The sequence below is a fragment of the Pipistrellus kuhlii genome, unplaced genomic scaffold (genome assembly GCF_014108245.1).
Source record: "Pipistrellus kuhlii isolate mPipKuh1 unplaced genomic scaffold, mPipKuh1.p scaffold_m20_p_3, whole genome shotgun sequence".
In the NCBI taxonomy this organism is placed as follows: domain Eukaryota; kingdom Metazoa; phylum Chordata; class Mammalia; order Chiroptera; family Vespertilionidae; genus Pipistrellus; species Pipistrellus kuhlii.
In genome coordinates, this window is record NW_023425529.1 from 33,137,714 (window position 1) to 33,160,250 (window position 22,537).

A 22,537-nucleotide genomic window follows, 5' to 3' on the forward strand; every position below is an offset into this window, starting at 1 on the left:
AAGGGAAATTCCAAATCTTGTTTACTTTGGTTATAAAATAAAGTCTCAGCTTGCTGGCTGGATCTCTCTCTGCAGCCTCAGCCAGACACAGGAGATCCTCTGAGGCCCAGCTTAATTTCTTTGTCTTTTCTTTAATCCTTCGCCACACCCCCTCAGGCTCACCAGACCCTTCACTCTGCTGGCCCAGCACATATGGTGCCCAAAGCGGGGCCTGAGTTTGGGGAAACCACAATTGTAAGGTGAAAGGAGGCTCCCTTAAGGCACGTTTGCAGAAAGCAAAAAATAAAAGTAGGGAGCAAAGTTTAGTAATAGCTAGGTGTAAAACCTAGGAAAATAATACTGTCCAAATTTGAAGACTATAAAGAAAAATCAGACTCTCTAGAAGGAAATCCAACAGCAGCAGCTTTGCATCAACATCATCTTCGAGAGAAGCCAGAGCATCGTCACCAACAGCAGCAGCCTAAATGCTGAGACCATCCCACAGAGGCTCACCAACCTGCAGCAGCTGTGGGGCATCCTCATCAAAGAAAGGGAGAAGCAGCACAGGCAGCTGGAGGAGGTACAGGGGACCCAGAGAAGCTCTCTGTCCCTTCATTCAAAAGACTGAGAGTTGCTCCAATAATAGTGATGCAGAAGAAAACGAAGGATAAGCAAGTGACTAAGGTGCTGACTAGCTTTGGTGAGCTGCCAGTTTTCTTGGTTGGCCAAATCTAAGGACTCTAAGTAGGTAACTTTCATTCTGTAGCTGAAAATATTAACATGCCTATAGTTTGATTTCTCTCTTATTGCTGTGTTGCATTGGCATTGTTTTGTTATTGTTTTAATAGCCAGAGTTCTGTTCTTGATGTTCAAGTTTTAAAATGTTAACTTGTCTGTAGTTTGGGTTTTGCATTGGCATTGTTCTATTATTGTTCTAATAGTCAGAGTTTTGTTCTTGATGTGTAAGTTTTAGTATAGTAGCTTAAAAATAAAAGAAGGGAGAGATATAGGGAGCACCTATAGGGTTAAGCCTCGGACTGACTTGTTGGCCAAGCCACAAACAAGTCTGAGCTTAGAGGACATAGCCCTCTTAGGATAATTAAGCTTGACCTTATGACCTTCCCTAGATCCTTCCTGGGTAGTTAATGGGCTGTGGGAGGTGCAGCAAGTGCTGCCAAAACAAGTGAAACTCATAAGATTGTAACTATGTTGATCACTACCTTGTTTACCTCTGGCTATAAAATAAAGCCTCAGCCCTAACTGGTTTGGCTCAGTGAATAGAGCATTGGCCTGCAGACTGAAAGGTCCCAGGTTCGATTCTGGTTGGGGGCATGTGCCTTGGTTGCAGGCTCATTTCCAGTGGGAGGTGTGCAGGAGGCAGCTGATTTATGTTTCTCTCTTGTCGGTGTTTCTAACTCTCTATCCCTCTCCCTTCCTCTCTGTAAAAAAAATCAATAAGATATATTTAAAAAAATAAAATAAAATAAAGCCTCAGCTTGCTGGCTGGATCTCTATCTGTAGCCTCAGCCAGATACGGGAGATCCACTAAGCCCCAGCTATTCTCTTTGTCTGTCTTTTCTTTAATCCTTTGCTGCTCCCCCCCCCCCCCCCCAACCCTCTTCAGGTTCACCGAACCCTTGACTGTGCTTGCCCTGCACAAGGAAGAATTTAAGTAATTAAATTTCCATATTATCCAAAGCAATCTATCAATTCAACGTAATTCCTATCAAGATATCAATGATGTATTTCACAGAACTCAAACAAATTTTCCGAAAATCTTTATAGAACTACAAAATACCTCAATTATCCTCAGCAATCTTGAGAAAGAAGAACAAAGTTGGAGGAACCATGCTACCTGATATCAAACAATACTACAAGGCCATAGGCATAAAAACAGACGTATATATCAATGGACCAGAATAGAGAGCGCAGAAACAAACCCATTCTTTTATAATCAATTAACAATCTACAAAGGAGGCAAAAATATACATGGGATATAGTCTATTCAAAGACATCCATCTTGAATAAACATATTGCCAATTGTATAGGGGTGGGCAAAGGTTTATAATTGTATGGAATTAACACAACAATAAACTGTTTCGTGTGCTCACAATGGTGAACTTACTTTTGCCCCCCCTGTATGATACAGCTAGGAGTGAACTAACTTGATAAGGCAGTAGGCCTCCCCGACTCATGAATTTCCCCTTTTGGAAAGCCCTGGATAACCTAGATAATTGACCACTTGAGCTCCCCCATGAAACCTTAGGCACCCTATCTCACCCCCAGTAAAAGCAGAGCTTCCTGTCTCTGTGACTTCGCTGTATGGCCCTCAAGAGTGCCATGTACCCTCATGGACTTGTACTAAATCTCATTTTGCCAAAGGTCCCAAACGTTGCTGTTGAGTTGCATCCCGAAATCATAACAAGGGCAGGTCTTGTTATGTGGAAACGTCTGTGAGGGCTCACCAAGCAGTATGGGCACAGCTGAGCACTCGCAGGCATTTTTAGTCAATAATATCTTTACCAATAGGCCGCGATCAACACAATTATCAGCATAGTTGGCAGGATTACATAACTGAACTTACAATTAACTGCGGGGTTAATTGACTAACCTTGACTACCCGTTAGCTTAGACTAGCTTACTTACTGGTGTTACCCACTTGGAAATGCAGCTTGCTTGCTGGTGTGTGCTTTTGCATATTGCGTCTGCCATGTGTTTGTTGCCTGTAGTATCTATCCCAAAATGTCACTGCTGTCATAAAATTCAGTGATCACCAAGTAGTGTGATAAAGGCCAATGACCTAACTAATATGTTCGTTTCCCATTGTACAGGAATCCCAGGTCCAGTTTTTTGTTTTTAAAATAATTTTGAAGGGGCTTAATATCCATTTACACAGCTCCCAATGAGATAAATAACCCGGCCAATGTACATAACCTTTACTGCCAAGACTTAAATATCTTACATTGGAACACTGCAGTTTTTGGCATTATATTGAGAGAAGCATAGACTCTGAGGAAAGCAGTATGAACAGATTTACACGTGCTCACACATCACCTACACTCGTGGTTGGCAAACTGCAGCTCGTGAGCCACATGTGGCTCTTTGGCCCCTTGAGTGCGGCTCTTCCACAATATACCACGGCCTGGGCGAGTCTATTTTGAAGAAGTGGCATTAAAAGAAGTTTAAGTTTAAAAAATTTGGCTCTTAAAAGAAATTTCAATCGTTGTACTATTAATATTTGGCTCTGTTGACTAATGCGTTTGCCAACCACCAACCTATACCAACGTGGCTGGGCAACTGATCCTTACAAGATCCAAGGCTGAGCAACTTCTGATTTTGGGCATCATGTGATTTTTCTAAGGGCCACGAAACGCCCCAACAGTCAAAACATCAATCCTATATAATAGAAGCCTAATAGGCAAATCAACCGAACAGTTGAACGACCGGTCACTATGATGCGCACTGACCGCCAGGGTGCAGACACCCAACACAGGAGGTGTCTGCAGGCCCCAGGCCAAGGAGGGTGCCAGAGGGGGCCCCCTGATCACCCTGCAAGTGAAGGTGACCGGCGGCAGTGTTGGCCAGGAAGCAGGCAGTGGCAGGGGCAAGGCCGGCGAGTGCGTGGCACCAGGCCAGCCAAGGTGGGTAACAGCAGGGGTCCCTCTGATTGCCCTGCCGGTCACCCCACAGATCTGCCCTGATCGCCAGCCAGGCCTAGGGACTCTACCCATGCATGAATTTTGTGCACTGGTACAAAATTCTACCCACTACTCTCTATAAACTACCCACTACTCTCAAGTTCAACACATACTAAGCTTTTTCATGTTGTGAAGGCAACATACCCTTCATCTTTCACTGTTGACACATCACATGGGATCAAATTTTAGAAACCAAGGCCTTGACTGTCCAGTATTACTCCATACCCAGATTCCTGTAATACCCTGGGTTAGAGATGCTTCATAATAGTAGCTTGGCGAAGCCACCAATGCCTCCTTGGTAAAACGGAAATGGTACCTTAAGAAGGGCTAAATCTGACGTCAAGGCCTTTCCAAATTACAAGACAATGTGGCCTCCTGCATGTTCAGCTCCTTGCCCAAGAGCCTTGCAGAGTTAGTATCAATTCTTGTTTCCTCCTCCTCTGGCTGCTTGGGGACCCCTTGGGACCAAATGCCTCAGATGGGCAGGGAGTCAGTGTTCTTCGTCAGTGGCAGCTTACACCAGCAGTCACCAACCAGTGGTCCCCGAGGTCCGAAAGGTTAGCGACTGCTGGCTTACACAATGTAGCTTCCTGCAGGGCTGTGGCATCCACCCGGCCTCCAGCATCTCCCTCTGGCTCAGCCCAACTGGCAGGACTTGTAGGTGCTCACCTAGCCCTCAAGGGAGCCACGGGAAGAGATCTTTTGCAGATCCACATTTTCAGACTCCTGGCTATTATCACCTTACAGTTTGGTCTGGCCAATGGCTAAGGGATACTTTTTTCAAAAAAACACAAGCCCATTTGGGCTGCCTAGCTATGGCAGGAGTCCCCAATTCCTATCATTGTTCCTCTTGCTTCTGCTCATACTAACCGCTCTATGCCAGAAGACATTTTCAACAATATTGTCGACTCCCTCACTGCGCCCTCCACACTCTGCATGGTACAGACTTCTCAGGATAGCAACCCTTCCCAACCAGCTTGAGAAATGGATCCTATAATCTCAGGTCCCTCAGGAATTCATGGCCTCACAACTTGGGATCAAATGAGGGGACTTCCTTTCTCTTTTGTGGCAGCCAAAGTTGTGACAGACAATTGCATTTTCTGCTCCCAAACCAAACAAGGGGAGCTATCTACATGAGGACATATTTCCTTGGGGAGATTTACCATGCTCCCACTAGCTGATTCATTTCATCGCCCACTGCCATCCCCTTCTGCTGGGGCTTCCAGATATGCCTCCACAATCATTAAATACTCACACCAGACTCCCCTTGGGGACTCTCACTCATTGAGCATCACAACAGCCTTTTCAAAGAGACACTCCTTAAATTACTTTCAGGCAAGTGGTTCCCAAAATGGACTGAACTCTTGCCCAGGCCCTCATCTTGCTTCTCACACCCTGGGGAACTACATACCCCATATACCAACTATCATACGCTCCTCCAAATCCCACTTTTGGTCACCCCTGGGAGTCCAGCTTTTACCTCCATGACAACATCCATTTATTTTTCCTCTGGCTCACCTTCCCCTTTATGCTATGCTTTTCCATCATCTTGTCATCTGCTTCACGTTGCTGACTTAATTGAGGATGAGTAGTCCAATATAAGCCTCTCATCAATAAATGACCCCTAGCCCATGATCAGAACCTCAACTGGACAGCCACATGGGAGGGGGGGTCACCAACCCACTAGTGGCAACCACTCCATAGAACTGCACTTCTAGAGAGATGGACTTACCACTGAAGAGGACAATGCCTCAGGTGACATCACCAGCTCAAGAGTTCGCCACTGGAGATTATGCCCCCTACACTAGAGATGACGTTCCGGGGACATATCACTACGTCAGAGGCCTCATCACTTGCCCAAATGGCCCCACACCCTAGTCCACCTCAAACTTGGCAAAATGCTTAAATGAAGACTAAGACTTTTCAGGAACAATGGACTAAACGTACTGTCCTGATTCCATCAGGGGACTCATTGGAATATTACTTTTCCAAATTTGCCTGGCGTTTGCCAGCTGATCCTACCCTATAACAAGATGCCTGCAAACTCTGAGGACATCCTCTGCCTACTACACTATTGCATCAAATCTCCCTGTGTGGCAAGCCGAAATGTGCATTTGAAACCAGACTGTTCCCCTGCTAGAAATACCACCAATTTAGACTGCTTGCTCTCACCTGTTTATTTACTTATATTACATTCCTTGGGCAAGACATTTCACTTACACAATTACCCACTTTTAAAAAATGTTTTAGATAAATGGACAACTTCATGAACAGACACACCATTAATCTGACACATAGGGAAATAAAGAGAAGATTGGGGACCGGAAGTCAGAGTTCAAATACAATAAACCCTCGATTTTGCAGACCTTGACTTAACAGACTTAGGATTTATTAGACAAAATCTGGTCCATGTGTCATATGTAAAAATTAACACTTTGTAAAAATTTTAAAATGCTTTTAACCAAGATTTGTTTATATAATAATTACATTAACAGGTATTTTTTTGTTATTAATTCAGTTGTTTTTAATAAACTCTAGCGAATAGATCACACATTGGAAAAAAACACTAGTAATTTTGCCTACATAAATATTACATATCTACACCTATAGTCTGATATTTAAATCCAAGAATCATTGCTTATAAACAATGTTCAGGGAATGATCACACCAAATCAAGCTTGGTTATTGGTTCTGTTGTAGAATGGCATGACTTTCTGCAGCAGTTTTCTAAAAAAAAAATATTTTGTATTGATTTTTTTACAGAGAGGAAGGGAGAGGGATAGAGTTAGAAACATCGATCAGCTGCCTCCTGCACACCTCCCACTGGAGATGTGCCCACAACCAAGGTTCATACCCTTGACTGGAATTGAACCTGGGACCTTTCAGTCCACAGGTGGACACTCTATCCACTGAGCCAAACAGGTCAGGGCTCTGCAGCAGTTTTAACCAGTGTTAGCTGCTGTTCCTGTATGCGCTTAGCCACACCCCAGCTGAGGGCATCTGCTCACTCTTAGTAACTGGTGAATGCACACACTAGACCTATTCAGTATAAATTTAAAATTACAATACATATGGAAAACTCTTCTGTGAAATTAAACTTTTCATACTTATTTAATTTTAATCACACAAAGGTGTCTATATAAATAAAAACAAGTAAACTAATTTGTCAATTTTTAACATAGTACACATTCGGAAAACCTTCCTTTATGATATACTGGACTTGCAGCTTTTATGGACACCCCTTCATCAGAATTAATCTTTATATCAAGGTTTTACTGTACTTGCCAAATGCAAATCAGGACTTTGGATCTAAGTTTTCTATCAACCACAGTGGTTTTCTGCTTTAACCAACCAAAAGTATTTAACTTCAGGACAGTTAAAGTTACAATGTTCTGTGTTGTAATTGTTTATGCCTTTAATATAGTCGACCTTAAAAACAATAACCAAACATAATAGAGACTCAATGCTAAAATTGTATCATGAACTTATGAGCTTAATTTTTCTCAGCACACTATTAAGAACTCACCTTTCTACCGAATCATCTGGCTGCCTGACAAAGAACTGATACAGTTCAAATGGAGATGTCTTATCCCTGCTTAGCCAAACAGCATTGCCAGCAGACTTTCCCAGTTTTGCTCCAGCTGTACTCGTAATGAGAGGAAGAGTGATTCCAAATACATCTTCTCCAGTCAACCTATGCATAAAGAAAAACTTCATTATGTTTCAGGCATAGGTGATGGTAGATTCTGCTAATCACCCTACAAATTTCTGTGCCGTCTCTTGCTCTAAGAAAACTTTTGTGACCTCTTACAGCATTCACTCTATTTTGGCATTTGTCATTCTGAATAGCAATTGAACGAGGGACTCTGGGCAAGCCAAGGGGAGGCGCTGTTTAAGGGGGAGTCGGGTGGAGACACTGAATGAGTTAAAGGGATTAAAAAAAAAAAAAAAATGAGTAGCACATGGGCCAGCCCTGTGGCTCATCCCTAGCTTCACGAAAGGTGCAGAGCTAAAGCAGAGGCTACTCAAGGAAGCCTGCACCTGCTCAGGTATAAACAAAGAAAAGCAGTTTCTCAAACCAGAAACAGAGCTACTTAGGGGGATTAAAACATACAATGCTGACTTGTGGTCTATTTCCTGCAGAGCTCTAGGCTACATCCCATAGCTATCACTTTAACTCGGCCCTCTAGTCCTCACTGGCCAGTGATAACAACACCATTACAGACCCTTCCTGGAGGGACAACCAACAAGGGTTTGGACGATGGGGCATCAATTCATAATCCTACGAGGGCATCACCGGCTATTTCGCGTGTAAATTATTTATTGTCCCAGGATTTCTCCAGGGTCGAAAGACCCTTACTTGTTGATGAACTCGTATCCCGACATGATATTGCCCATCTGATCAGATCCGCCCAGCTGGACCCGACATCCGTAACGCCGAAACAAATAGTAGAAATCGTAGGCCTGGAGCACCTGGTACAAGAACTCGGCCAAGCTCATGCCCTCGGGGCTCTTGAGCCGGGTCTGGACGCTCAGCCGGCTCAGCAGCGTGCCCATGCGGAAGTGGCTGCCCACCGCCGCCAGGAAGTCCACCAGGTGCTGCTCCTGGTACCAGGCCGAGTTGTCCAGCACCGTGAAGCTGCCCCAGGCCCGCCCATCGGAGAAGAGCTGCTGGTGGTGCGCTGCCAGGGCCTCGAGCCCCCGGCGCAGGGCGCGCGCGTTGCTGCCCACGCGCTCCGCGTCCAGCGCCTCGCGCTCCTTGGTGCGGCCGCTGGGGTCTCCCAGGCGCGCCGTGGCGCCTCCCACGAGGGCGATCACGTTGTGGCCGGCTCGCTGGAAGTGAAAGAGGCCCAGCAGCGTCAGCAGGTGCCCCACATGGAGCGAGTCCGCCGTGGGGTCGAAGCCGCAGTAGATGGTCTGGGGAAAGTTGCCCGCGAGGCTGCGGTCGAAGAGCTCTGGGAGCTCTACCTTCGTCCCCTTGTCGGGGAAGAACTCCTTGAACAAACCCCGAGCCTTCTGCGCCGCCAGCAACCCCTTATCGCCCGAGTGGGCTTCCCGCAGCCCCCGGGGCAAGACTCCCAACGGGCCCGGGGTGCAAAACCACCGGCTCGGAGACATGCACCGCAACATGGGCGCCGCCATCTTGGGGGTGGCGCGAAAGGAATGCTGGGATCCCGCGCGCCGCTGCCTCGGGCCTCCTCCCAATAGCGTCAGGTTTTGTGCGCATGCCCGGTGGAGGAAGGCGGTTACTTAGTTACGGAGCTGGCGTCCTAGGCAGTCACTGGAGTCCCAACCATCCAGGGTTGTAAACAAAGAATAGCAGTTTCTGAAGTCAGAAACAGAAAGAGCTACTTGGGGCAATTAAAGCACACAATCCTGATCCTGACTAGTGGTCTGTTTCCAACAGAGCTCCAGTATATCCCACACCTAATACTTTAATTCAGCCCTTTAGTTCTCGTTCGCCAGTGATGATATTAACACTTTCGCTTACTGCCCAGTCACTTTAAACTCCTGTAGAACGTAATTTCTTCATCTGTAACGTGGAGGTGTTTATTATAATAGTTCCCACTTCAGAGGGCTGCTGTAAGGATTAAGAAAGTACGTGGCATATTGCGAGCTACAGATGTTAGCTTTTGTTTAAATTTCCACGTTAAATCATTGTCCTTTGAAGTCTTGTTTCCATACAAAAATCTGTTCGCAGAGGTTGTGAGGGGTTAGGCATTGGCTTAATTTCAAGGAGAGATAGGGAGTTGGCGTTGAGACGCAAACAATGTCGTATTACTCATTCCCCAGGCGGATGAGAACACCTCAGTCCCCAGTATTCACTAGCGTCTCCAGGAGGTGGCAGTCTTGTCCAAACTATAGCGAGAGAAAAGTCAGTATAAAAAGCCGTTTTGTTTATTTATGATTTTTTTTTTAATTACATGTAAGCAGGTCTGGACATAGCTTCAGCATAAATGGATTCAAATTAGTAATCCCATGGCCACAGCATTGCCAGGTGCTTTCAGTATTCCACTCACTAGACATGGGGTTCTGCTGGCAGTTGGCTGGCAGGGAATCAGCCCCCCAAACCCCAGTTTAGAGTCTAATTTCCGGGACCACTTTCAATACCAACTGTCTTAGGATGAGTTCCTCTGGAAGCAGACGCACATGGGAGATTTGTGTACAGAAAAATTATTGGGATGTGCTCTTGGGAATAATGTCTGTGATGGAGTGATGAAAGCAGAGTTGGATAGAAGGAAACATTGAACTGTGAACAATTTGCAGCAGAGGACTCAGCCAATACTATATGGGGCTATGAAGCTGGGAGTTCCACTCAGTCATCCTGAATTGACGCAAGGAGGCAGGCCTTTCCACTGTTATTAACCGTTCATTAAATGTGTGATACCCCAGGGAAAGGAGGCAAAACCATGTCAGAGGGTGAAATGCAGAGGACTCAGCTGTGAGCCATCAACACTGATATTCTCAACAGCTGGGGGTTGAGTGCCTTGGTGCTGAAGCGGGAATCTGGGCCCTGCTCCGAACCATTTTTCACAGGACCTTTCCACTGTTTGTTATTGTTGCTAATCCTCACTCAGGGATATATATTTTTTTTCCATTGAATTTTAGAGAGTGGAAGGAAGAGGGAGAGACACACAGAGAGAAATATTGATGTGAGAGAGATACATCAATTGGTTGCCTCCAGCACGTGCCCCTGACCTTGGCTGCGGGTCAAACCTGCAACCAAGGTACCTGCCCTTGACTGATATCGAACCTGAGACCCTTTTGTCTGCGGCCAACGCTCTATCCACTGATCTAAACAGGCTAGGGCCATTTCCAATTTCTAGTATTATAAAGTAATTTGGCAACATGAAATATTTTTAAAATGAGGTTCTTTGCATGTATAATTATTAGTGAAGTGAACTTTCATTGCTAAATAGTAACTTCAATAGGATGCTTAAATATTTATTCAACAGGCTATGTAACATCCCAAATGCTGAAGAAAATAAGCAGGGTGAAGAAAATAAGCAGGGTGTATTCTCTCTCTCGTATTGTTATTAAAAACATTCTTGAATTTGTGATCTGCAACCTTATTTCACACCACTTTGGTCAGGGACATATTTCAGTATGTGTAGCAGGAAAGTCTCCTGAACACACAGCAGATGGTGCAGAAAGATTTGAACATTTTATTCTTTTAAAAAATATATATTTTATTGATTTTTTACAGAGTGGGATAGAGAGTTAGAAACATAGATGAGAGAGAATCATCAATCAGCTGCCTCTTGCATACCCCTCACTGGGGATGTGCCCGCAATCAGGGTACATGCCCTTGACCAGAATCGAACCTGGGACCTTTCAGTCCACAGGCCAACACTCTATCCACTGAGCCAAACCGGTTTCCGCCATTTTACATTCTTGAGGTTTCTGATTAATATGACTGGTGACTTATCTGTGGCTGTTATAAGAATGTTAACAATTTTATACCAGAAAGTATTACTTCATATGTGGTTCAATTACTTAATCACTTCAGGAAAACATACTTCTCCTTATGGAAACATGTACCTGTTTCAACATTACATGGTGGAGAAGAACTCTGTGGAAAAAGAGAAAATGAATATCTGAGACTAGCATTTATTATAAGGTCTTTAAAATAGACTGACATTCAACTTGGTCTCTCATGAAGTGTGGTTATTTCACGAACAAGTAGCAAAGCCTGGAACAGAAGATGTAATCAGGGCAGGTCCTAAGAGACTGGACAGTGGTTCTGTGACAGCAACCATTATTTTCCTTGTGTAATCTGTCTTGGTTAATAGGGAAAATGACAGGAGCAGAAGATGGTGGACTTTTAAACCCTTGGAATTGTATACATGGCTTACATTTTATGGGTCTGGCCGCATGAATTGAGTTTTTAGGGTCAGGAAAGATATACAATTTGATTCTTACTATTTTTTTTTTAATCTGGAAAAGTGTTAAAAAGTTATTTTAGAAATACGGTTTATCTCAACTGTGATAACTTGAAGTTAGCTGACTTTGCATGAGAGGCATGTCTATTTTGCCATTAACTTATGTCTAATAAAATGTCACATAAATGTTTGATTTGATGAATCATCCCTGGTTTACACGGTTTGGTTTTTAAAATGTAATCAATTATACATATACAGACATACCTTGCTATTTTATGGGTTCAGTTCCCATAAAATAAAGTGAGTATCACAATAAATCCCACACATTTTTTGGTTTCCCAGTGCATATAGAAGTTATGTTCATTATATTCTATAGTCTCTAAAGTCTCTAAAAAGCAATGTATATCTTTGAATTTAAGAATATTTTAATATATTTTATTGATTTTTACAGAGAGGAAGGGAGAGAGATAGAGAGCCAGAAACGTCGATGAGAGAGAAACATCAACCAGCTGCCTCTTGCACACCCCCTACCAGGGTTGTGCCGGCAAACAAAGTACATGCCCTTGACTGGAATCGAACCCGGGACCTTTCAGTCCACAGACTGATGCTCTACCACTGAGCCAAACCAGTTTCGGCTGAATTTAAGAATATTTTATTGCTAAAAAAAACCTCTAACCATTATCTGAGCCTTCAGTGAGCTGTAATGTTTTTACTGGTGGTGTGCAAAAAACACATCTGTGAAGCGAGATAAAACAAAGTCTGCCTGCAAGCATTTAAAAGGCACAAGAAGCCGAAACCGGTTTGGCTCAGTGGATAGAGCATCAGCCTGTGGACTGAAAGGTCCCGGGTTCGATTTAGGTCAAGGGCATGTACCTTTGCTGCGGGCACATCCCCAGTAGGGGGTGTGCAAGAGGCAGCTGGTGGATGTTTCTCTCTAATCGATGTTTCTAACTCTCTATCCCTCTGTGTAAAAAATCAATAAAATATATAAAAAAATAAATAAATAAAAGGCACAAGAAGATAAAATTATAGCGTTTTAACTAGGCTCTCACAGCTTATACCCCTCAGCTTAAAGGTAGGCAGTCCCACTTAATTTTGAAGCTTTTATCTGTGACATGTTACATGTTCAAATCACAGAAGAGGCCTGGCTGGTCTGAAATGTGAGTTGTCTGAAGGTCACAGCAAAGGGACAGCAAAAGGAATCTGAGGAATTCTGATCATTGTAATCACTATAAAATATTATTCCTGGGAGAAGGGGTTCCTAATATAAGGTGACAGGAGAAGATTTGACTTTGGGTGGTGAGCACATGGAGCAGTATACAGATCTTGTAACATAGAAACCCACACCTGAAACCTATACATCCATGTTGACCAATGTCACCCCAATAAATTTAGTAAAAAAATGAGTCCCCCTTGTGCTTTCTTTTCTCTTGGAGGCTGGAGGTGTAGGCTTCTTCTGGAAGATAAGCGAGGACATAGAATGCAAAAAGGAAATGGGTTAGAACGAAGAATGAAATTGCAACTTATTTTGGAGATTTAGGGGTGGCCTTGCTTGCAGTTCAAGTGTTTCCCTGATAGTCCTATTTCCTGCTTCTTGAGAACATTTCTAAAAGCTGCTTTCAATCCTTTGTTGTTTGTGTATAATTCATAAATTAGCCTGCCTCATAATTTCATCCTCTGTCATTGGTTGCCTGTTGCCATTATTCTGGAAACTCACGCCATAAATCCTATAGAATCCTGCCACCCTGTCCCCACTTACCTGCAAGTCAATTGCTTCCCTTTCACTTCAATGAATTCCTTCTAGGAAGTTTCCTTTGCGTAAGGTGGGATGAGGAAAAGGCTCTTCCTATCAGATTCATCCTTCTCCCACAGTGTGTTAGGATGTGAGATTAATAATGCTTATCATCCTTACAAGAAAGAAGATGCCATTATATTGGATTAAAAGTGCAATTTTTATATAAGTAAAGTGCCTTAAAACCGAGTCTACGTCCTTTTATTAAAATGGCTCTAATGCTTTTCAGGCTGGTGGTCAAATTAACACCCAAACATTTTTAGAAGAGATCACTTTCTTTTTTTTCTTCTTTTTTAAAAATATATATTTTATTGATTTTTTACAGAGAAGAAGAGAGGTTAGAAACATCAATGAGAGAGAAACATTGATCAGCTGCCTCCTGCACACCCCCTACTGGGGATGTGCCTGCAATCAATATACATGCCCTTGACCAGAATCGAAACTAGGACCTTTCAATCCGCAGGCCGAGGCTCAATCCACTGAGCCAAACCAGTTTTGGCAGAGACCACTTTCTTTACTCTCTTTTAAGCTGTTTGTTATAGGAGGATATTGAACAAAGGGTGTGTGTGTGTGTGTGTGTGTGTGTGTGTGTGTGTGTATGTGCTTGTGTAGAGACAGGTTACTAAATGTGTATTTCCTTTCTGTATTGCAATTTAGAGCAATAGATAACTGTTCTTACTTTCGTTTAGTAAGCTGTTTTGTGGCCAGTGGAATAACCTGTAGGGCCCACAGTTGACTTAATTATAGGTCACGTACTCATGTAGCTGAATATTTGAGATGTTTATGACACTGCTTTTTTTATCCTTCATCTTTCCCTTTCCAGTGCATCCATGTAACTGATAGTAAGCTCTGTGTGTCAGTGCCTGGGGGAAGTCAGGGAGGAATGCAGAGAGGTCTGGGATTTGTTTGTGCCATTTATTTCCCAAAGTCAGGAACCTTTGGGACAGGATCAGGTTTGAGGAAATAAGCTTGGAAAAGCAGAAGAGAAAGGGACAGGGTGGCCCATATAAAGAGATCCCCCAGCTAGGCAAGAGAGCCTGGGCTGTTGGCCCCACTTGCAAGAGGAGCTGTGCATTGCTTCCTGGCCTCAGAGAAATGGTCTCCCGGGACCTTTTAAGCCTGGGGTTCCTGGTCTTACCAATGGTTCCTCTGCTCCATTTGAGGCGGAGGAATGCCTGAGTGCCATCTGGAGAGGCCTTGGCCAATAAGGATGGCTAGAGCAATCAGATTGGGTTAGAGATCAGAGATATTATTTCCTGGGCATCATGTAAGATGATCAAATTTTAGTTAAATTTTGGGAGGAAGGAGCTCAGTGATGATGGAAGCAGTCTTTTACCATGCTAATGGGTTAAGAACTCAGAAGTTTGCTCACTCATTGAACAAATACTTAAGCATTCGATGAGTCAGAAACTAGTCTAAATGCTTAGGATACATTCATGAACCAAAGAAAGACGCCTGACCTCATGGAGATGGAATTGTTCTGTGAAGTTAAATTTTTCTCAGCAACTTCCTCTTTCTGACCCAGAGTCCTGTTCCACCCCAAAGCTGAGACAGGGAATGACTCAAAGCCAACTGCCCAGGAACCTGCAGGTTTGGATGGGGCGGTGGGAGAGAATCATTGTGGAGGATAGGAGACCTCTTACTGAATAGTTGTGGAAGAGGCACAGAATTAAAGGGATCCCAGAGTTAAAGGGATTGAGTTCAAACAGTTCTTCCCCTTTCAATATGCAATTGTGTCTTCCCTTCACAACTGCTGTGATGGATTTTTCTCTCTCAAGTAACTAAATGTTTTTCTTCAAGTAACCCTTCTTTTGCTCTGAGTTTGGTGAGAGCTGGTGTGGCCCACACCAACATTTTGTTTCAGACTCTTGGCTAGGGGCATGCTTCAGGGGTGATTGGCAAGCCACGTGAGCAGCTTATCTGTTTGCTAATGTGATGCCAAAGGCAGGTTTGTCTCCTAGAAACAGAATCTTGGAGACACCAGTTGTAACTGTATTTTGAAAAGCTAAGTTCAAAAGTTATAACATCTTCAGATAATTTTGGAATTTTTCTATTTCTCAAGTTGCCTTAGTAATTTCCTCATCTCTCTGACATACTGTCCAAGCAAATAAATTAACTTACCACTGTCTTTCCATCAACAAGTGAATGTATAAGTCCACTGGAGAAGAAGTAAAACAATAAGTGATTCGTCTAAGTTTTGCAGAGCATTTCCATTGTGATTCCACCTATTTCTGTCTTTTTCTCCTCAGTGTCTTTAACACAGGCTTTATGTACTTCCGTTGTAAACTCTGTGTTCTCAGTTATCTAATGAGAAACAAGCCTGGAAACATCTCTGTAACTGCTCTTCTATTGTCTCAGCCTAATTCTTAATATGGTCCCTTTGCTCTCAAAGCGTCCCGCTTTGACAATAAATTACAAGGTCAAGCTATTTGAAGTTTCTACACTGGAAACCATGAATAAGAACAATGAAATCTTCATATATTTGGGTCTCAATTATATAAAATATGGGAAAAGACAGGGAAAAAGATGTGCATCAGATTATTTTAAATAGCAAACTGTTGGGGGAAAATGTAATATCCCAAGACATAGGCACACTTTGAATAATTTAAAGGCAGTGTTTATGAAAGTACATTTCATTTTCAGAATTGAGCTATCAGCTGTTAGAGTGTGCATACATTTTTTTTGGGGGGAAATCTTGTATATTATGATATAACCCTTGCCAGCATATTTTACAGACATTAAAATTGTGGTTATAAAATGAATAGTATCAGAAACAAAATGACAAATATTTCATATTGAGTCGGGAAAATTCTCTAAAATAAAAACAAAAAGTGGAGCCATACATGAAGAGATTAAGAATATCTGTTGGAGCCCTGATTGGTTTGGCCCAGTGGATGGAGCGTAGGCCTGCAAACTGAGGGGTCCCAGGTTCGATTCTGGTCAGGGGCATGTATTTTGGTTGCAGGCACATCCCCAATAGAGGGTGTGCAGGAGGCAGCTGATCAATGTTTCTCTCTCATCAATGTTTCTAATGTTCTCTCCCTCTCCCTTCCTCTCTGTAAAAAATCAATATAATATATATTTAAATATCTGTTGAAGCTTTGGCCAGTGTGTTAACTGGTGAGAGCATTGCCTAAGCACCAAAGGATTGAGGGTTCAATTCCCATTCAGGGCACATACTTGGGTTGCAAGTTAGATCCCCAGCCCCTGTTGAGGCATGTTCCGGAAGCAACCAATTGAGATGTGTCTCTTTCACATTGATGCTTCTTTTTCTCTCTCTCTCCCCATCTCACTCCCTCCCTTCCACTCTCTCTAAAAATATCCTCATGTGAGGATTAACAGCAACAAAAAGAATATCTGTTGAAGATAACAAGTGCTGACCTGTATGTGGAGGAAAGGGAACACTCGTGCACTGTTGGCAGGATTGTTAATTGGCACAGCCACTATGGAAAATGATATGGAGTTTCCTCAAAAAGTTAAAAACAGAAATTTCATTATTTTTAGCTAGTTCACAGATGAGGAGACATCAGTACTTGTATTCAGATATCTCTGGCAACAAAGAACATCTTCTTAGCCACTCTACAACGTTGTGTGGTAGTTTTTCATTTAAGAGATAGCGATTGGAACTGTAGTAGGTTCCGAGAATTTAACATAGGAAAGCAGATGGCCTTTGTCCTTCAATTTTAGCAGGAGGTTACAGTTGGAAGGTGCTGCGGGCAATCTCAGGCTTGCTGTGAAATGAACACATTAGACTATTTTAGCCTGATAGCATTTGTGTTAGTTATATTGGATTGACATTTATTCCTAATTCATTCTTTATGCCTTTGTGTGCTGCAAGGGCTGGAAAGCTAAAAGCTATATTGTCCAAAATCTCTTGTAGCTGGTTCTAACCATAAGTTGGGTTTCTCCAATCAGATATACTCATGAGAGATGTGAAGGCAGGTGTGTGATGGAGGTTTCCTTCTTTCCTTCCTTCCTTCCCTTTCTCCCTCCCTCCCTTCTCTTCCCCCCTCCCTCCCTCCCCCTCCCTCCCTTCCTCCCTACCAGAATGTTTGAGCTCTACTCTTATCAAATTTCAATTGTACAATACAGTGTTATCAACTATAGTCACCATGTCATACTTGCAGTCATGAGTCATTTAATGATGGGGATGCTTTCTGAGAAATGCAAACATTACCGTGCAAACATTGCAGAGTGCAGTTACACAAACCTAGGTGGTATAGCCTACCACATGGGCTGTCTGGTAGAGCTCATTGTTCCTACCCTACAAACCTCTACAGCATGGTACTATATTGAAGACTGTAGGCAAATTATAACACAATGATATTTGTGTGTCTATATCTAACCATAGAAAAGGTACAGCAAAATATGGCATAAAAGACAAAAAATAGTACACCTGTACCAGCACTTACCATGAGTGGAGCTTGCAGGGTTGGAAGCTGCCCTTGGTGAGTCAGGGAGTGGGGAGTGAATGTGAAGGCCCAGGGTGGTACCGTACTCAGGAGGGCATCATGGGAGAGGAGCTGCCTCACCCATCAATTGCCTCTGTGGCACACTGGCAGTGTGTGCTTGTTGATATGCTTGAAAGCCGTGTCAGAGTAAAAGGGCTTCAATTTGTGGCTTGCAGCATTGTCCCCAAGCAAGGCTAGTATCCTGTCCTTAAAGTCTTGAAACCTGGCACTGATTTGGCATTGGTCCTACGGATGAAAGTCCTTTCTGGCATCCGTTTCCAGAACAGGGGGGTTTCATCCACAAGGACTATCTGCTCTGGCAGGTAATTTCCCTCCACAGTCAGCACATCTAGAGTTTCCAAAAAGTCTTTAGCCGCCTTCACATCTGCACTCCCAGAATCAGCACCATGCACTTTCATATTGTGTAAGGAATAACAACTCCTGGCTCATCGAACCCACCCAGAGCTAGCAGTCAATTCAACACCACAGGCAGGTCCAGCCTGTTAACATCGCCAACAAACCTGCTGCTTTGGCTGTGATGGTCCTGGAGCTGAGAGGGACACACACGGTGTCTGGCCTTCAACCCAGGGCATTAGGAGTTTCTCCAGGTCTGACAGAAGCCCTTCTTGAAGTTTTCTTTTCTTTTGTGAAGCAGGTCCTTGAACAGCTTCTGTCACGTTGCTCTTGTTCTTCAAGATCTTAGCTGTGGTGGAAGGGAACGTGCCTCACTCATGAGCAATAACCATCACTGACTTTCCACCTGCGTAGTCCTTAGTTACTTTTACCTTCCTTTTCAGGTCAATCGCTCAATGTGGCCTCTTACTGGAAACCTAAGGAGCAGGTTTTGTACAATTAGGGGCCATAATGAACAAAACAATACAAGCGCAAGAGAAAATGATGCAATCAAGAGATGCAGTAAACAGATGAATAAGGCTGCTGCAGGTGTAACATGGTATACCGTTTTACAGTAAACTTCTTTAAATAAGTAAGAAGAGTACACTGTAAAAGTATGATAAAAGTTATGGTATAGTGAATATGTAAACCATTAACACAGTCATTTATTAGCGAGTACTCTGTACTGTACATAACTGCATGTGCTGTACTTTCACACGACTGGCCGCACATCACCACAAACACGAGTCATGCATGCGCTGCCACATGACAATGACTCACTACTAGACAATATATCAATAGATTTTCAGCTTCATTTTAATTCAAGAGACCACTATTGTTTATGGGTTCTGTTGTTGACTGAAAGGTTGTTATGTAGCTCATGACTGTATACTAGTTCCCCCTCTGTGGGCCATATGTTCCAAGACCCCCTGAAACCATGGATAGTGCCAAACCCTCTATATACTACCTTGTTCCTACACACAAGTACTTTTTCACTTAAAGGAATGACTTTATGGCATTTCTGAATCACTAGCATCATGACTCTTGTGCTTTGGGGTTATTAATAAGTAAAATAAGGGCCAACCGAACACAGCGCTGTGAGACCACAATAGTGGGTCCAATAACTGGGGTGGCTACTAAGAGACTCACAGGCAGGGAACATCTGTGACGTGGTGATAACCGACAAAGGGATGAGCCACTTTCTGGGCGAGTGGAGGGGGATGCCTAAGATTTCGTCACACTACTCAGAAAGGCATGCGATTTAAAACGTATGAACTGTTTATTTCTGGAACTTTCCACTTAATATTTCCAGACCTTGGCCAACCAAAGGTGACCAAAATCATAGGAAGTGAAACCATGAATAAAGGAGGACTACTGTACTACTGAAAAAATACATGATGTACGGAATAATACATGTTGGAACTAAATACATATGGAACTAAAAATATAAAGATAAAAATTCTAATTTTTAATTCTGTATCCCAATGGATAAATTTGCACCCTGCATGGGATATATATACACTCCATTTTAGGATGAATACAGTAAAGGAAAAAAAAATGCAAATAAACCACCCTCTGCAGTGGTCAACTCCCCTGCTATATATATATATATATATATATATATATATATATATATATATATATATATATATATATTCCACCTTTGCTATATATATATTGTATAGCAAAGGTGGAAATTTATTGAAGAACAAGTATAGACTCCTATGTGGGGAGGGGGAAAGAGTCCCCAGGAATATTTTTAAACTAGTTTTTGATGGCTTTTAGTTTTCTTAATGCCTTCAGGTAATCCTTCTCACTTTAGGCCTTAACTAACTTAATCCTTGATTTTTCTTCCTTATTTCTTTCTTTCTTTCTTTTTTTTTTTTTTTGCTCACTCTTTTTATCTGCAGTCTTGTTTTTTCTCAGGCTTCCTATTTCCCATTGCAATTTAACATTTTAAAAACACACACATTTACGCTGACTTGACAAAATAACGTTCCCAGAAGTACTGACAGGACGCACACACAAGTGAGGAGGGGATGATTTATCTGAGAGTCAGTCCGCTTGGATTCTGCCCAAGGTGGAAAGAACCTGGAAGCCATTCAAAGTCTGAATAAATCGCCAACTGGGTGGAGATTTGGAAAGTAAATTGGGGTTTACCACATGTGAAAATCTATATGAGACACATGAATAGAAAGAAAACCTGTAGTACTTTTCACTCAGAAAATAACTCTTCGTCTAAGACACAGTAAGAGCTGTGATCTCGGCCATTGGCCATCAGATCCCTAAGATCAATGTCGAAAGCCTGTGGGTCGAACTTGTAACATGTAAAGAGAGGTCCAGCTTTCTTCCGGAAGACAACCATTGTTACCAGTTTCTTTTGCATCTTTTCAAATATACCATATAAAACATTAATAATACCATACTGTTCTCTTCTGCATCTTTCTTTTTTCTTTCATTTAACATTATATCGTGGCAAAGTTTCTAGTCAGCACAGAAAGAGCACCCTCGTTTTTTATAATAATCTTATAAAAACCTTTAACTTTATTTCCTTTTTAAAAATTGGGAAATAGGCCCCAGTGACTGAGCCGCCGCCGAGGACTCAGCAACCTCCCACTCCAACCCCCCCTCACTTCCCGACGCTCCGTCTCCCCTGCCCGCCTTCTCCCGCCGCAGCCTTCCTCAGGCCGTTTCCACCCAGGAAAAGGAATCGTATCTTATGTCCGCTATCCAGAACCTTCGCTCTTTCGACCCCTTTGCTGATGCAAGTAAGGGTGATGATCTGCTTCCCGCTGGCACTGAGGATTATATCCATATAAGAATTCAACAGAGAAACGGCAGGAAGACCCTTACCACCGTCCAGCTGCAGGGTGACCAGCGCAAGAACATATGCCAGTTCCTCGTCGAGATTGGACTGGCTAAGGACGACCAGCTGAAGGTTCATGGGTTTTAAGTGCTTTTGGCTCAGAAGCTTAAGTGAGGATTTCTTTGCAATGAGTAGAATTTCCCTCCTGTCCCTTGTCACAAGTTTAAAAACCTCACAGCTTGTATGATGTAACCATTTCGGGTCTGCTTTTAACTTGGACTAGTGTAACTCCTTCATGCAATAAACTGAAAAGAGCCATAAAAAAAAAAAAAGGGAAATAATTGACATGTAACATTATATTAGTTCAGGTATAACAACACAATGATTCAATACTTAAATAAATACAGGTGGGAAAAAGTTGGTTTATAGTTGCAATACAAATAAATAACACAATAATTGACAAATAGTATAATAATTGATAAATAATAATACAAGAATAAACTCTGTGTTTGTGCATTCACCACTATAAACCTATTTTTGCCCACCCTGTATTGTGACACCATCACTATAATAAATTTAGATAGTATACATCACCTTAGTTACAAAAAAAGTTCTTCCTTGTGATGAGAACTTTTAAAATCTACTCTATTAGCAACTTTCACATATATAATATAGCATGACTCACCATATTTGCCATGTGTATATTAAATCCCCATAACTTATTTAGGTACAAACCATTTGATCCTCTTCACCCATTTCACCTGCCCCCACCCATTCCTGCAAGCAGCGATCTGTTTTATCTATGAGTTGTGTGTGTGTGTGTGTGTGTGTGTGTGTGTGTCCTTTTCAATGCTGGGTATAGTGCTTTATAGTTCCTAAGAACTCACATATTCATCTCAGTCTACAGACTTGCATCAGACTAGCTGCAGTGGCTCTGCCTTCAAAGAACGTTTGCTTTAAGAAAGAAGGGTAACGCTCTGTTTTCTAAACCCTGAATCAAGAATAAATCATTTTCACAGGGTCTGTTTGTTCAGATGAGCCTGCTTTGTTCTTCCAGGTGCGCTTCTTTGGATCAAAAGATGTTCTTGGTAATGCTTCAATTAAAGTCAGCCAACTAAACAGAGAATATTGTTCAACATTATCTCCAGTTGAAAGCATTTAGGCAGTAAATGAGATCCTACTGGCAGGAAAGATGGCATCAAGATGCCCAGAGCTCTGAATTTCTTTATTTTTATTTTATTTTTAAAATATATTTTATTGATTTTTTTTTTAACAGAGAGGAAGGGAGAGGGATAGAAAGCTAGAAACATTGATCAGCCACTCCCTGCACCCTCCCCACTGGGGATGTGCCCACAACCAAGAATCGAACCTGGGACCCTTCAGTTCGCAGGCCAAAGCTCTATCAACCAAGCCAAACTGGTTAGGGCCAGAGCTCTGAATTTAAAACACAAAGAATAAAGAGTGGACAGAGGATGCAACTACTGGGCAAGAGAGTTGGTGCTCCAGCACTTGGATTTGCATAGCTACATGTTAAT

At 42.6% G+C, this 22,537-nt stretch overlaps 2 protein-coding genes across 4 annotated transcripts in view; one reads left to right on the forward strand and one right to left on the reverse strand.

The window, feature by feature from the left end:
- Positions 1-8,855, reverse strand: part of YARS2 (tyrosyl-tRNA synthetase 2) — a 29,145-nt gene extending 20,290 nt beyond the window's left edge. For 2 of the 3 annotated variants that reach the window (XR_004991332.2, XM_036457625.2), the window contains exons 1-2: positions 8,038-8,854; positions 7,204-7,371 (exon numbers count right to left, since the gene is read on the reverse strand). Coding sequence is in view for 2 of the 3 variants with exons in the window: in XM_036457625.2 (XP_036313518.1) it covers positions 7,204-7,371; positions 8,038-8,819 (950 nt within the window). In the remaining variant the exon portion in view is untranslated. Of the gene's footprint in view, positions 1-7,203; positions 7,372-8,037 lie in introns of all 3 variants that reach the window. The other variant, XM_036457626.2, reaches the window with a different exon arrangement.
- An 11,934-nt stretch (positions 8,856-20,789) lies between these two features.
- Positions 20,790-21,320, forward strand: LOC118729110 (eukaryotic translation initiation factor 1-like). The gene has a single exon (XM_036456381.2). The coding sequence runs from the start codon at positions 20,916-20,918 to the stop codon at positions 21,147-21,149; it is 234 nt and encodes a 77-aa protein (XP_036312274.1). The 5' UTR covers positions 20,790-20,915; the 3' UTR covers positions 21,150-21,320.
- Positions 21,321-22,537: the final 1,217 nt, after the last annotated feature.

What these genes read in the sequence shown, in the direction of transcription:
- LOC118729110 (XM_036456381.2), top strand. Translation starts at nt 20,916, where the DNA reads ATGTCCGCTATCCAGAACCTTCGCTCTTTCGACCCCTTTGCTGATGCA.